The sequence below is a fragment of the Heterodontus francisci genome, chromosome 2 (assembly GCF_036365525.1).
Source record: "Heterodontus francisci isolate sHetFra1 chromosome 2, sHetFra1.hap1, whole genome shotgun sequence".
Classification (NCBI taxonomy): domain Eukaryota; kingdom Metazoa; phylum Chordata; class Chondrichthyes; order Heterodontiformes; family Heterodontidae; genus Heterodontus; species Heterodontus francisci.
Window position 1 is genome coordinate 28,233,200 of NC_090372.1, and position 16,561 is coordinate 28,249,760.

General features: G+C 45.2%; 1 protein-coding gene across 3 annotated transcripts in view; it reads right to left on the reverse strand.

Moving 5' to 3' along the window:
• Positions 1–16,561, reverse strand: part of LOC137383425 (catenin delta-2-like) — a 552,588-nt gene that overhangs the window by 329,382 nt on the left and 206,645 nt on the right. For all 3 annotated transcript variants that reach the window (XM_068056267.1, XM_068056277.1, XM_068056257.1), the window contains exons 3-4: positions 758–792; positions 149–265 (exon numbers count right to left, since the gene is read on the reverse strand). In XM_068056267.1, coding sequence (XP_067912368.1) covers positions 149–265; positions 758–792 — 152 coding nt within the window. The remainder of the gene's footprint in view (positions 1–148; positions 266–757; positions 793–16,561) is intronic.

Below are 16,561 nucleotides of genomic sequence, written 5' to 3' on the forward strand. Positions count from 1 at the left end.
AGACTTTTGCCTGTCCAATATAATTTGAGGCTCACAGCCTTCAAGAACATGACTATAGCACTCACCTATGTAAGTGAGACTGATAGCTAGCAGCTCATTCAACTAACCGAACAATAATAAGCTAAATATTAAATTAAATGAGTCTCACTTTCGGTTGAAGAGTATTCGTGATGGTCCAGTATTCCAGACTCTTGGAGGGACCTCAGACAGGAGTCCACCAGCTCCAAGCCACTGGCGATTTCATCGTCCGCACCTTTCTGTGCATCTGAGGTACGCATGTATATGATTCAAAAAAAGGGAGAGAACAGTGAAGCGATTAATATCCCCTTGGCCTAATCAAGGAGCCAGACTGATACTCTGAAGTGTTAAGAAAGCTGAGAAAATTCTTCCTTTCATCTCCTAGAAATTAATGCAGCACTTATCCTTCCAATCCTGATCTAAAAATAAACGGCACCCTGCACATCAATTGGCACCGGTATCCAATTAGTGCCAGTTTTTCAGTGGCAATTTGAGAAGCTGCCAATGGAAGAGGCCCAATACAAAAGGCTGCAACCTCCTGCCTCCCTTCGACTGCATGCAAACAATCTCCTGTGGCTCTAAGATGACCTTGGGTAGTCAATCTGCACTTAAGTATCAAGAAATTCCAAGCAACATTTCTCTGCTTGCAATCGTCCTCCGTTAGGGGGGAGGGATCCAGGCAGACTTTCAGTATTTAACCACATCAGGGAAAGAAGGTTAAAAACAAAAGTGATTTTACCTTGTATGTGCCAGCGAAAGGAATCCTCTGTCGAACTGCAAGAATAAAAGTAAACAAGTATATAAATAGGGTGTATGAAAAGGACAATTCCTTTATTATAAAAAGCACAGTCATCTCATAGATATAGTACAACAATAACAACGTGCACTTGAATAGCGCCTTAACATAGTTAAAATTCCCAAGGTGCCTCACAGATCAGACAAAATTTGACACCAAACCAGATAGAGATATTAGGACAAGTGATCAAAAGCTTGGCCAGAGTTAGTTTTTAAGGAGCATGTTAGAGGAGGAGGGAGATCCTCAGAGGAAAAGAGTTTTAGGATGGTAATTTCAGAGGTGTAATCCTAGGCAGCTGATAATATGGCTGCTAATGGTGGAGCGATGAAAATTTGGGGATGTGCAAGAAACCAAAACTGATGGAGCACTGAGATCTTCGGCAGGGGATAGTGGGTGTGGGGGGGGGGGGGGTGCTGCTGTTGTAGTGCCGGAGGAGGTTACAGGGATGCAGAAGGATTTGAACACAAGACTGAGAATTTAAATTGATTCAGGATTTCTTTTCTTTTGAATGTGTTAACTTTCCCCTCTCCCTCCTCCTCTAGTCTCTCACTGCAGTAGATTTCCATTAGTACAAGGCATCTCCAGTCCATTGTCCAGCTTGCCAGGTGAGTGTTTGCAGGCTATTTGATTGCAAGGACATTGTAGCCTAGCCTCATCCTGTCCTCAGCCACTGTGCAAAACTCCAGCAGGGTGTGCAGAATGTCCATCATTGGATGAAGGAGCAGGCAGCCAGGACTGCTTTGCCTTCCCTTAGCCAGAGCCATCTGTAACACTGCCTGACACTACCGGATAATTCAGAGAACAAAAATAAAAATTCAGCACAGACAGGGAATCGACCTCCTAGTCCGTAGGGCTCAGCTCCTCGCTGGTTAAACTTGCTGAGGCATCAGTTGAGCTGCCATTTAGAACATTTTTTAATGAAATGATGCAGAGCTCCTATAATTGCGATCAGGAATATTCATCTCTCCAACCCTCTTCTAAATGCAAACAACGGATAACGGGCATTGGAGAGAATAGAGCACAAATCCTTATGGATCACTCTTTAGTGGGGATAATTGAGACTTTGCATGAACTGACAGCCCATTTTACATCTCTCCCAGTTTTTATTTCCATTTACTTTGATTAGGCAATCATTCTGGTAGCACTGGTTTATTTTACTCATTAAAAACATTTCAATAAAATCTAATCAGGTCTGTGTCATTGGCTTTCATGCACTATGATACTGCGCCCAGATCCTGCAGCACCTAGAACTGGGCTTCCCAATCCGAACCTGAAGCTCCCACTTGTTGTGCCAATTGGGCACTGCTGCATACTGGGACCATCTCTTCTGTCTCAGAGATGCCTCTTTCCTGCATGGCCAATTCCCTTTACAGTTTGTTACGACCAGGTGCGAAAGGTGTCTCGGGGCCTGTTACTGTCTTCACCTGGTCTTATTGTAACAGGGTTTAATTTTAGACACAATGTGTTTTGAGCTCCCCCTTTGTGAATCCTTGTTCACAGCTTTCCAATTATAAGGCAAAGAAACCAACACACCAGGTTTTCTCAGGTTCAAAGGAGAAAAGTGAAATTTATTAAGACTTAAACTCTAACAAGGTTAACACTTACAGATATACGACGCGCCAACACTAGCATGCATACGGGATATACACATGCAGATAGGGATAGAAAAGAGAAGAAATTATTATGTGAAAGATCTGAGGCAGTCTCTACTGTACTTCAAGCTCACTTGATTGTAGGTAGTCTTGCGGTGCGTTGGGGTCCAGTGTTCTTAAACCTATTTCACGCAGGAGAGTTTTCTCTCTTTGAGGTTCATGTGTTTTCACAAGATTCAGTTCCATGGGAAAGAGATGGAGGCAAGCAAGACTGGAGGTTCTGTTCAGTTCCAGGAGCACACGGCTTTGAGTTCAAATTCTGCTTTTCCAGTTTAAAACTCCCCCAGCAGGTGGTCACGTGATCGACTGGCTTGACAAGGTCTCTTCTGTGTATTGGGGCAGGGACTGGTTCCTCATTGTTCCAACACTGTCTGTTACTATGCAAATGTCTTTCCAGTCAGGGGCTTGCAATTTTAAGTTTTACTATTCATGTGGTGAAATAATATGTGCATCAGTCTTGGTAGGTGGGGGGGCTTGCCTGACAAGCTCCTTAAATGTAAACCACCCTCACACAGGGGTAAATATTTGTCTTCAATGAAATGAAAACCAGGCGGATTCTCCTGCAGACCCGGAAATAAAGGAACTTAATTGGGGGAAAGCCGATTTCAGTATGATAAAACAGGATCTAGCCAAAGTGGACTGGGAGCAGCTACTTGTAGGAAAGTCTACATCAGATCAGTGGGAGTCATTCAAAGAGGAAATAGTGAGAGTTCAGAGCCAACATGTACACGTTAAGGTGAAGGATAGGACCGACAAGTCCAGGGACACTGGATGTCCAGGGGTATAGAGGGGCATCAGGAAAAAAAAGGAGGCTTATGGCAGATCCAGAGTGCTGAAAACAGCAGAGGCCCGAGACGAGTATAGAAAGTGTAGTGGAGTACTTAAAAAAGTAATTAGGAGATCGAAGAGGGGACATGAAAAAACACTGGCGGGTAAGATAAAGGAAAATCCTAAGGCATTTTATCAGTATATTAAGGGCAAGAGGATAAGCAGGGAAAGAGTAGGGTCTATTAGGGACCAAAGTGGCAATCTGTGTGTGGAGTCGGAGGATATGTGTGAGGTTTTAAATGATTACTTTTCATCTGTGTTCACTATAGAGAAGGACGATGTCGGTATAGAGATTATGGAGGGGGATTGTGATATACTTGAACATATTAGTATTGAAAGGGAGGAAGTATTAGCTGTTTTAGCAGGCTTAAAAGTAGATAAATCCCGAGGCCCAGATGAGATGTATCCCAGGCTGCTATGTGAGGCAAGGGAGGAGATATCAGGGGCTCTGACACAAATTTTCGAATCCTCTCTGGCCACAGGAGAGGTACCAGAGGACTGGAGGACAGCAAATGTGGTACCATTATTCAAGAAGGGCAGCAAGGGTAAGCCAGGTAATTACAGGCCGCTAAGTCTAACATCAGTGGTTGCGAAACTGTTGGAAAAAATTCTGGAGGGACAGGATTAATCTCCACTTGGAGAGGCAGAGATTAATCAAGAATAGTCAGCATAGATTTGTCAGGGGGAGATCGTGTCTAACTAACTTGATTGAATTTTTTGAGCAGGTGACTAGAGGTGTAGGTGAGGGTAAAGCAGTTGATGTAGTCTACATGGACTTCAGTAAGGCTTTTGATAAGGTCCCACATGGGAGATTGGTCAAGAAGGTAACAGCCCATGGGATCCAGGGTAATTTGGCAAACTGGATCCAAAATTGGCTTAGTGGCAGGAGGCAGAGAGTGATGGTCGAGGGTTGTTTCTGCGAGTGGAAGCCTGTGACCAGTGGTATACCGCAGGGATTAGTGCTGGGACCCTTGCTGTTTGTAGTGTACATTAATGACTTAGACGTGAATATAGGAGGTACGATCAGTAAGTTCGCAGATGACACAAAAATTGGTGGTGTCGTATATAGTGAGGAGGAAAGCCTTAGATTACTGGATGATATAGATGGGCTGGTAAAATGGGCAGAGCTGTAGCAAATGGAGTTTAATCCTGAGAAGTGTGAGGTGATGCATTTTGGGAGGAGTAACAAGGCAAGGGAATATACATTGGATGGTAGAACCTTAGGAAGTACAGAAGGTCAGAGGGACCTTGGCGTACTTGTCCATAGATCACTGAAGGCAGCAGCACAGGTATATAAGGTGGTTAGGAAGGCATATGGGATACTTGCCTTTATGAGCCGAGGCATAGAATATAAGAGCAGGGAGGTTATGATGGAGCTGTATGTAACGCTAGTTAGGCCACAGCTGGAGTACTGTGTACAGTTCTGGGCACCACACTATAGGAAGGATGTGATTGCACTGGAGAGGGTGCAGAGGAGATTCACCAGGATGTTGCCTGGCCTGGAGCGTTTCAGCTATGAAGAGAGACTGAAAAGGCTAGGGTTCTTTTCCTTAGAGCAGAGTAGGCTGAGGGGGGACCTGATTGAGGTACACAAAATTATGAGGGGCATAGATAGATTAGATAGGAAGAAACTTTTTCCCTTAGCAGAGGGGTCAATAACCAGCAGGCATGGATTTAAGGTAAGGTGCAGGTGGCTTAGAGGGGATTTGAGGAAAAATTATTTCACCCAGATTGTGGTTGGAATCTGGAACGCACTGCCTGAAGAGGTGGTAGAGGCAGGAACCGTCACAACATTTAAGAAGTACTTAGATGAGCACTTGAAACACCATAGCATACAAGGCTACGGGACAAATGCTGGAAAATGGGATTAGAATAGGTAGGTGCTTGATGACTGGCACAGACATGATGGGCCGAAAGGCCTGTTTCTGTGCTCTATGACTCTACGACACAATGACAGACGGGCAATTCATTCTGCCAGATCACCCACAACCCCCACGCCCAGGCAATGAAGGCAAATATTTACTTCCCCAGGATGCTTACACTCATGAAATTCACCCAACAGTACATCTTTGCCAGTGCAGGCCTCCATATTTCCTTGTCATGAAGCATTTATATTGTAGCAATGTTGGAAATTGTCTCACCAGCCTTGATGGGCATACAACCTGCAACTTTATCCTTTCGAAGTCAATCAAATGATCTTTTTTTTAAGAGAACCTAGCAATCTGACTGAGCTTTCATTCCATCAGTCTGTATTGGATTTGAAGCTATGTGCTCATCCTAGATACAGTCCTAAAGGAGTAACTGATGCTGCAGTTATCCTGGCTATTAAGTGCCCAACAAAGATACAGTCCAATAAAAGCAAAATACTGCGGATGCTGGAAATCTGAAACAAATGCAAGAAATGCTGGATTCACTCAGCAGGTCTGGCAGCATCTGTGGAAAGAGAAGCAGAGTTAACGTTTCGGGTCAGTGTTCCGAAGAAGGGTCACTGACCCGAAACGTTAACTCTGCTTCTCTTTCCACAGATGCTGCCAGACCTGCTGAGTGAATCCAGCATTTCAAAGATACAGTCCATACAGCTTATAGCAGGTGCATTTGTGCTAATACAATTTGCCTGCTACATGCAGTGGATGATGAAGCCATCTGAATGAAGCTCCCCAAAGTCTCGACTTACAGCCAATCGATGCTCCTTGATGACCTGCCTTTGCTGAAGACTTGACTCGAAATCAGCGGAGCTTTTGAATTGCTAAGTACTGAACTGTGAAAAATAGTTGGCGTGTTTAATACGCTTTAAGTGGTATCGTTATAAATGACTCCTATGTTGATGAAAAATGGTTGGCGCCATTTGCATGATATAGGCAGCAAACAGGTTGGGCTGGATTTTGCTGAAGTCCTGACATCGGGATCCATGGCCAGGGGGGCTGGAAGATTGGACCGGCGCTGGTCCATCACAGAGTCCGACGCCGGGAGTGCCGGGACTGATCTTCCCAGCAGTGAGACTCCGTGGCGGCTCCCCTGCTGCTGGGCGACGGGACCTGGCTTTACATACGTAAATGAAGAACATGAATAAATTTAAATAAAATTCACACTGATCTTAGCTGCTGCCTGGGATCTTGCATGCAGTGGCTGGCACTCATGCGCCTTCACTTTCCTGCCCAGGGAAAGCTGGGGAAGGGGGTGTACTTAGGATTTTCAGTGTAGCTGTGGGAGGTACGGGGTCAAATGTGCATTAATAGTGTAGCGGAGGGGAGAAGGGGTGACTTCTGCACTTTGATCAGTTTCGGGGAGAAGGGCAAGTCTTGCATGTAAGTCTTTTGATGGGGGGGAGAGGGCAACTATTATCTGCAAGTGTTATTGGGGGAAGGGGCGATATTTTGTATTGTGGTGGACTGGGGGCAGGGGGTACGGTTTTAAATATTTAAATTAAGTGGCAGGTCAGACTGCCCTTTAAAAATGGTGCCAGTGCCTGTGCCATGGCAGCTGACGCCGTTGTCGGCGTCGCAGAGCTCGCCCCCACGAGTTGGCTGCCCAACCGGCATATTATCTTGGGCCAATTGCGGCAGCATGGTGGCATGGATCACCATTAGGTGTCAGGAACTGTAATGGTAAATTGTTTGAAGAAGGTTAGCTTTTGTCTGTGCCTTTGCTGTTTAATCAAGTCACACTTTTACACCTTCAAGGAGATCAGTGATAAGCTCACAACCTGAATAGAGAAACTGCAGACAGACCGTTAATCATACTGGATTGAATGGAACTGAAACTGGTGTCAAATCATGAACTTTTGCAATCAGTACTGTAGAAATAGTGATCCAGATCACGATGTGAAGTTATGGTCTCTGTAGTATCATCAACCACAAAGATCATTCACCAGCATCATCTACGCAGCAGATTCTGTCAAGTCATCTGACAATTGTTATTGATTTTTGATGGGGAAAGTAAAAATTCATATTCCAAGGCTGGATCTGTTTACACGGGTGATGAATTGTCTGAGGAGCTAAAATTGTACCTTAATAACAAGTACACATCAAAAAGGATAGTCATTCAGCTCACAATGCCCGCTAAATCCTATGAAATCAGGCCAGTGTATGCAAACAGTCAAACGGTGTATCATTTTACTAAAGAAAAAATGACAGACCATTGAAAACTGATGATAATCAGGACATGGTGCTTGATTCTCATACTGCCACATCTAGTTTATAAAATCTATGGATTAAAGGCTTAGGAGAAATCTCTGCTCCTCTCTCATTATGTGAGCAACAGGTTGACAATAAGAATTTTAAGTAAAACTTCATACAGGGCTGTGACTGAGTAAACATGAAAAACTGCCTGAGCTGCACATTTGCCCTAGAAACTAACGTTTTTGAAATAGAACTTTGAGCAGAATTTGAACAATTTCCCGGCTGAGGAAAATATACAAGTTTATATTGAATGTTCACACATTAAGCGTGAGCAAGCATTGTAGAGCTGCTTGAAGGAACTGTAAAACAATAGGGATGTAATAATGTTTGAAACAGGAGTAGGCCATTCAGCCCCTCGTGCATGTTCTGCCATTCAATTAGATCATGGCTGACCTGCACCTCAACTTCATTTACCCGCCTTGCTTCCATATCCCTTGATACGATGACCTGTCAAAACACTACCAATCTCAATCGTTAATACATACTCTGCGATGGAGACATGGGTTGTGATTTTTGACCTAACAATCTGTGAATCTCAGAGTCTATTGAGATGCTTCTCTGTAGAGAAGGAGAGATAATCAGTTGAATGATTCCCTTTGGTCAATACTTAATTGTCCCCATTCCTTTGAATTTGACTTGGATGCAGTTTTCCACTCTCACGACTAGTATGCATGCATCTGAACCTGCGACTGATGCTGCACTGATGAGCAAATATTGGATTTGGGTAAAAACAGCCCATTTCCATAGGGGTGAATAGCCACTCTGGCAGAAATTATATCAAGAAAAGGCTATTTCATCTGTGGCCAGTCCTGACGACAAGCAAGACCGAATGAAGTGGAAAAAGTTACATAACTGGTTAAAACGGTAGTAAGTGAAAGCATCAGATGGCGAATTGATTGTTTAACGCATTTCCCCATTTGTTGAGATGAGCAGCATCGGGTCTAGAGGTTGAACATGTCCTCTTCCTTGCACCATCAAGTATCCTCAGGGATGGTATGGCAGGATAATTACAAAGCAGTCTCTACAATTTTGTGTTTTAAAGTATTATGATGTACGGGTTTAGAAGTAAGGTGAGGCATTAGTCTCTGTTAGTGTTGCTTACCCCCCGGAGGAGCATTCAGCAAGATGTGTTAAAGAATTGTCAGTGGATCAGTCCTCTTGCTTCCATTGGCAGTTCCAGTTGGTCCATGAGGGAAAAGCTGACAGAAACCTGCCTAAACATTAGTGGATATTACTATGAAATGTCCAGGTGCTCTGTGGTGTGATTTAATACAACAGAGACTGCTTGTGGTACATGGAGAACCAATGTTGATCTCACAACATTTTGCAAGGTCAACTCAATTAAATGACAGTCCCTGCATGGATTGGTTGATGCACAGGGAGAGAACAAGGGTCAATAGTTTGACATTTCCTGTGAGCGATTATGGGCTGGATTTTGTACCTCTGGCAGGGCTTCCAGCACCAGGCTGAACAGGCGGGGGAACCCCACCTTGGTCTTTTCGAGGCCTCATCAGCGTGATCCTCTGCTGTTCCAGAAGCGAAGTTTCCAGTGCCGGGATTTCCATCCCTTCACAGATGGGGACCCCACCTCCAAACATAGGGCTGGCAGCTCAACAGTATCAGCAGCATCCCCGGGAGCAGTGGCCTCTGCTGGTACTATAGAGGCCTTGGACCCAGGCCCATGGCTGGAACCCCAGACCTCAGATAAGTGAGGCAGAGTCACCGGGACCAGTCTGGAAGTGTGGGGTTGTGGGTGTGAGGTCCAGGGGGAGGGGGATCCATGGAGGTGGAGGTTTTGCCATCGGGGGTCCTCCCTGGGCCACAAATTGCCCACGGAGGAGGGATCCCCCTCAAGACCGCAGGGTGGTCACCTCGTTTTCCTGGGTACCTCCCCACGTGGCGGAGGCACTCCCGCTGCAGGTTAAAACCCAGCAGCGGGGGGAGGCAGCCCTTAGGTGGCTGTTGATAGGCCACTTAAGGGCCTCAGTTGGCCTCTGGATGGAAAGTCCTGTGCCGACCGATCCCGTCCCTGGCAAAATTGCTTGGGGACAGGGTAGCGATTGGCACTTCGTCGCCTCCCCCCCCCTCCACCCCACTGCGATTCTATAGCTCCCCCCACCTCTGACCCCATCTCTGGAGGGCCCATAAAATCCAGCCTTATATTGAAGGACAGCTGTATACTCCCTTAATGCTGGTTTCCTTATCGCTGGAAAGAAACCTTCGCCAATTGACTATGGAGGCAAGAACATAAGAACGGCTAGAAAAAAAAGGACCAAAGTCTTGCAATTCACCTTCTACCATCCTGGTAGTCACATGATAAAACAATAACAGAGTTGTTGACTACATCATGGCAATCAATCTCTCATCAATTAGTCTATGATGGACCCAGATATGAGGCCAAGGAGCAGGACCTTGTAGCCCCAGAGGATGGTACTTTAAAGCTGGTAAGATGCCATTCTGAGCTGATAGGTATGTGTCCATGCCCAGCTGGGGTAGGTAGAGTGAGTTACCACTGTTTCACACATAAATCCAGGGATCCAGGGTGAGCTAGCAAATTGGATACAAAATTAGCTTGGTGATAGGAGGCAGAGGGTGGTAGTGGAAGGTTGTTTTTCAGAATGGAGGCCGGTGACCAGTGGTGTGCTGCAGGGATTGGTGCTGGGCCCTCTGTTGTTTGTCATTTCTATTAATGACTTGAATGTGAATGTAGAGGGCATGATTAGTAAGTTTGCAGATGACACCAAAATTGGTGGTATAGTGGACAGTGAAGAAGGTTGTCTAAGGTTACAACAGGATATAGATCAACTGGGAAAGTGGGCAAGGGATTGGCAAATTGAATTTAACGCAGACAAGTGCAAAGTGTTGCATTTTGGGAAGTTAAACCCGGGCAGGACATATACAGTTAATGGCAGGGCCCTGGGGAGTGTTGTTGAGCAGAGAGACCTTGGGGTGCAAGTACATAGTTCCCTGAAAGTGGCAACACAGGTAGACAGGATGAAGAAGGCGTATGGCATGCTTGCCTTCATCAGCCAAGGCATTGAGTACAAGAGTTGGGACGTCATGTTACAGTTGTACATAACGTTGGTTAGGCCGCATTTGGAGTACTGTGTGCAGTTCTGGTCGCCGCACTACAGGAAAGATGTGATTAAGCTAGAGAGGGTGAAGAAAAGATTCACAAGGATGTTGCCTGGTTTGGAGGACTTGAGTTACAAAGAGAGATTGGATAGGCTGGGTCTGTTTTTCCTGGAGTGAAGGAGGCTGAGAGGGGACATGACAGAGGTATATAAAATTATGAGAGGCATAGATAGGGTAGAGAGCCAGTCTGTTTCCCATGGTAGGAGTGACTAAAACTAGAGGGCATAGATTTAAGGTGAGAGGGAGGAGGTTTAAAGGGGATCAAAGGGGTAAATTTTTCATACAAAGAATAGTGGGTATCTGGAATAAGCTGCCAGAGGAGGTGGTGGAGGCAGGAACAGTAGCAACATTTAAGAGGCATCTGGACAGGTACTTGAATGAGCAAGGCAAAGAGGGATATGGAATTAATGCAGGCAGGTGGGATTAGTATAGATAGGCATTATGGTCGGCATGGACGCGGTGGGCCGAAGGGCCTGTTTCTATGCTGTACGACTCTATGACTCTAAATGGATCATGGCAAAAGATGAGAAAGGGATTTTCAGGACTCAGGAAGGTTGGGAATGTAGGCAAATACTCGCTTTGCTCACTTTTGGTCAATGAGCTTACATTGAGACCCAGCAATAGTTCATTCTAGCCCTGGTGGAACATCACAGAGACAGTACTTAAGAAACCATTCACCTGAGTGGCAAATACATGTATACCATGGGTGGCATGAGATACAGAGATGCAGTTCTAACGCTGCACATAAAACTTATGAGCTAGGACAACCAATCACGCTGCAACACAATCTATCGACATGCTGCATGTCATTGGATTCACATAAGGTGCGGGGCTGGGCACATCAGTGATACTACCACCACTCCTGCTAATTTTATTACAAGTCCATTTTTTATCTACTTCAAGAAAGCTTCACATAATCGGTGTGTGTAGATACAGAATAGAGGAAAACAAGCGGCTCAGATTTGATGAACCAAATGGCCTCCTTCTATTCTATGATTCTAATCCAAAATACACCCATTGACCCACTATGAGGTGAGCACCTTGAAAATTAAGGGACCAGAGCCAATAGAGGAAATGGATAGGTTGAGGTCGGAGGCCCTTCCCCTCAAGCTCATGGCCAGCATCATCTTTGATTTTTATTCACTGGTGCACTCAATCATTCCCTGACACACAGACATAAATGACAACTTCAACAGAATATCACATATTATCCCACCCTGTGATCTCTGAGTTTTTTTTTCTCAATGACAGCATTGTAAAATATGTCAGTCAGTTGATCCTATGGGCACATATCAAGAAGAACCTGCTGAAGTGATTGCCCTATCCCTAGCATTTCACACCACCCTACACTTCAACAGTGACAACCCTCCATGACCTCGCCCTTCCCTATCACTCTAACCTCCTCGAGGCCTACAATCCTCTGAAAACTCTGCACAAATCCAATTGTGGCCTCTTGTGCATCCCTGATTTTTGTCACTACACCGTTGACGGTCATACCTTCAGATGCCTAGGCTCTAAGCTCTGAAATTTTCTCCCTAAACCTCTCTGCCTCTCTCTCATTTTAAAATGCTCCTTAAAACCTACCTCTTTCCTATCCTGATATGTTATGTGGCTTGGTGTCAAATCTTTGTTTAATAATGTTCCTGTGAAATGCCTTGGGACATTTTACTATGTCAAAGGTGCTATAGAAATGTGAATTGTTGTAGAAGGGAGCACATGATGAATCACAGAAAATGAATGAGCAGGGGCAAGTAGCAATGTACTGGAGGAGCCAGCACCTGCTAGCTGGATTGCCAGGTCCAGTGTTCCTTGAGATGCTAAACCCTGAGATTCAAACCAGATGTGGCCTACAAGCACAGTCAGATATTTGGGCATCAAATGTTATAGGAAGAGTTTGGATAGGATCATTACCCCCATCTGACTCTAGACCACAGTATGCTGCAGGACCCACATTGCTCTTTGTGCAGGTTTATGTACAGTGGCAACGGGTGCTCTAAGGTGGAAATGCATTTCCCTCAGTTTCATGTCCCGCACTGATTGATATATCCAACAGGAGGCCCATTCTTAAAATTGCAGTAGTCCATTACACTGCATTTGGCAACCATCCACAGAAGAGTCCAATTTGAAAATGGACATAAAGTCAACAAGATAAAGCAAAAATAAACAAAGAGGAACTACTACAGACACAAACATCATGCAACAATTGCACGACTCTTTAAGAGAACAAACATCAAAACAGCTGGGGGGGGCCTTCCAGGCAGTGGCCATTTTATATACAACATGAAATAAAGGACATCAGCACAGTTCTGGTTCTGATCACACATTATAAGGAAAGTAACTTAATATTTAAATGGCTTAATGAGGGGAATACATCCACTTATCCTCCGCTCCCATGCCACTGCCTGGCTATACGATGGCTTGTTTGTGGTTTTGGAAAAAAATAAAAGGCCAAAGGCCTCTATACCTGGTAACACGGAACCTGCTCACTCAAGTCGGCCCACCAAAGTCGGCCCACCACTACACGTTGCATAATCCAACCCAACTAAATGTGCTTAAATGCGGCAATGGTGATAAATCTAGCACGTAAAATTAAACTGGAAGTGTCCCTGGCAGTGGCAAGGCCTGGTGGCCAGAGCATTGCCATATCTCTAATCAGACAGCTGCAGGTTGAAGTCAGATGGCTGCCTGCTGCAGTTGGAATCAGTTCTCAGCCAGGTAGTTAGTCACAGCATCAAGGCATGGACCTCCAGCCAACTGCTTCCGAAAGCACATTATCAATATTCAAGGGGAAGATCACCATCTGGCCCATTCGGCTGATGGATGGCACAGCTAACGATGAGAGAGAAAGTCACCGTATTCCTTTGGGGGAGGTGGGGAGGGGGTGGGGTGAGGGCGGGGAATTTCCTCTGTGCACACTACTGTACCAAAACTGGGTATAGCAGGGACATGTTTCTATTTAAACTGCTGAGCAAACCTTCACCTCATTTCTGTTGTAGCCCTAGAACCATATATGACAGAAGGAGGCCATTTGGCCCACTGTGCCTGTGACGGCTCCTTGAAAGAGCTATCTAATTAGTCTCACTTCCCCACAGCTCTGCAAATTTTGCCTTTTCAAGCTTACTATTACTTCTCCTTCAATCCCCTTTCAGGCAGTGAATTCTAGATTATCATAATTTGCTTTGTAAAAAAAAAGTCTCCATGTCTTTCCTCTGATTCTTTTGCTAATTATCTTAAATTTATGTCCTCTGGCTACTGATCCTCCTGCCAGTAAAAACAGTTTCTTCTTACTTGCTCTATCAAAACCCTTCATGATTTTGAACACCTCTATTAAATCTCCCCTTAACCTTCTCTGCTCTCCAGGGAACAATCCCAGCTTTACATGGTGTTTATACCACACATACTTAGGAGCTTTGGTGGACATCCGATCTTTGCTAGTAGTCTGAAGAGACCACGTCTGCTGACGAGGTCAAAGGTTTTGGTGAGATCAATGAAAGCAACATAGAGGAGCATCTGTTGTTCACGGCATTTCTCCTGTAGCTGGCAAAGGGAGAACAGCATGTCAATGGTGGATCTCTCTGCTCGAAAGCCACACTGTGCCTCAGGGTAGACACGCTCAGCCAGCTTCTGGAGCCTGTTTAAAGCAACTCGAGCGAAGACTTTCCCCACTATGCTGAGCAGGGAGATTCCACGGTAGTTGTTGCAGTCACCGTGGTCACCCTTGTTCTTATAGAGGGTGATGATATCGCGCATGTCCTGTGGTACTGCTCCCTCGTCCCAGCAAGACAATATGAAAGGCACAATTCAGCATAGCGGTGCCTCATCAGACCCCTTTCCTTTCCTGAGTGGCGTGAAACAGGTCTGTGTTCTCGCACCTACACTGTTTGGGAACTTCTTCTCCCTGCTGCTCTCACATGCGTTCAAGTCTTCAGAAGAAGGAATTTTCCTCCACACAAGATCAGGGGGCAGGTTGTTCAACCTTACCCGTCTAAGAGCGAAGACCAAAGTACGGAAAGTCCTCATCAAGGAACTCCTCTTTGCTGACGATGCTGCATTAACATCTCACACAGAAGAGTGTCTGCAGAGACTCATCGACAGGATTGTGGCTGCCTGCAACGAGTTTGACCTAACCATCAGCCTCAAGAAAACGAACATCATGGGACAGGATGTCAGAAATGCTCCATCCATCAATATCGGCGAACACGCTCTGGAAGTGGTTCAAGAGTTCACCTACCTAGGCTCAACTATCACTAGTAACCTGTCACTCGATGTAGAAATCAACAAGCACATGGGAAAGGCTTCCACTGCTTTGTCCAGACTGGCCAGGAGAGTGTGGGAAAATGGCGCACTGACACGGAACACAAAAGTCCGAGTGTATCAAGCCTGTGTCCTCAGTACCTTGCTCTATGGCAGCGAGGCCTGGACAACATATGTCAGCCAAGAGCAACGTCTCAATTCATTCCATCTTTGCTGCCTCCGGAGAGTCCTTGGCATCAGGTGGCAGGATCGTACCTCCAACACAGAAGTCCTTGAGGCGGCCAACATCCCCAGCTTATACACCCTACTGAGCCAGCAGCGCTTGAGATGGCTTGGCCATGTGAGCCGCATGGAAGATGGCAGGATCCCCAAGGACACATTGTACAGCAAGCACGTCACTAGTATCAGACCCACCGGCCGTCCATATCTCCGCTTTAAAGACGTCTGCAAACACGACACGACGTCCTGTGACATTGATCACAAGTCATGGGAGTCAGTTGCCAGTGATTGCCAGAGCTGGCGGGCAACCATAAAGGCGGGGCTACAGTGTGGCGAGTCGAAGAGACTTAGCAGTTGGCAGGAAAAAAGATAGAAGCGCAAGGGGAGAGCCAAATGTGTAACAGCCCCGACATCCAATTTTATCTGTAGCACCTGTGGAAGAGTCTGTCACTCTAGAATTGGCCTTTATAGCCACTCCAGGCGCTGCTTCACAACCCACTGACCACCTCCAGATGCTTACCCATTGTCTCTCGAGACAAGAAGGCCAAAGAAAGAAAGATACCACACAGGCAGGCCATTCAGCCTAACAGGTCCATGCTGATGTTTTATGCTCGATATGAGCCTCTTCCTGCCCTTCTTCATCTAACCCCATTAACATACCTTTCTATTCCTTTCTCCCTCATGTGTCTATCTAGCTTCACCTTAAATGTATCTATGCTAGTCACCTCAACTGCTCCTGTGTAGCTTCTGAAGTCTCTCTACATAACTGAAGTTCCTGCTTAAATATGAAATGAATTTCACCTTCTTAGTTTCATGAATTCCATAATTATTTCAATTTCTTTGAAACAAAAAGCCTTCAAATTTATAGCCTACCTCCTGTCAAAATTAGCCTGATCTCGTAGAGGCCAATGGTTGAATGACTGTGAATTCGCAAAAATTAATTTGTCACTGTTGCAAAAGAGACTTAAGGCCTCCTTTCCACAGAAAGATTTGCAGCCAGTGAGAACAAAGAAATCAAAATGTTTATAAAGTTTCAGCTATTTGAACATGCGGGTGTAGGTGCCATTTTCATTAAAAAAACCTCAGGAAATAAGTTTTCACCTTGAGCAGAGAATCCCATTTATCCTGACTGGATCCTGAACTATGCTTGATATGGTAGATTTTTCAAGCAAAAGGTCAATTCCGTAAAAGTAACCAAGGAAACGGAATACAAATGAATCAAATTTAAAACCTTGCCAACATTTAGCGGGCCCACTTTTTACAAAAGTCCAATTCATTCTCCAAGTTACATGGCACTGACTTAAAGGAGCTGAAAGTACTCATGCAACTGAGCGTATAATGGCCGCCATACATGGCTTGACACAATTCTCCCAGAAGTTAATTAGACATTTTACCATTATCTTCATAGCTTCCCTTTGCACCTTCCCTTTAAGTCTTCTATTATTTATTTCCGTTGCAGAATTGTAAGTGAAAATGTACCA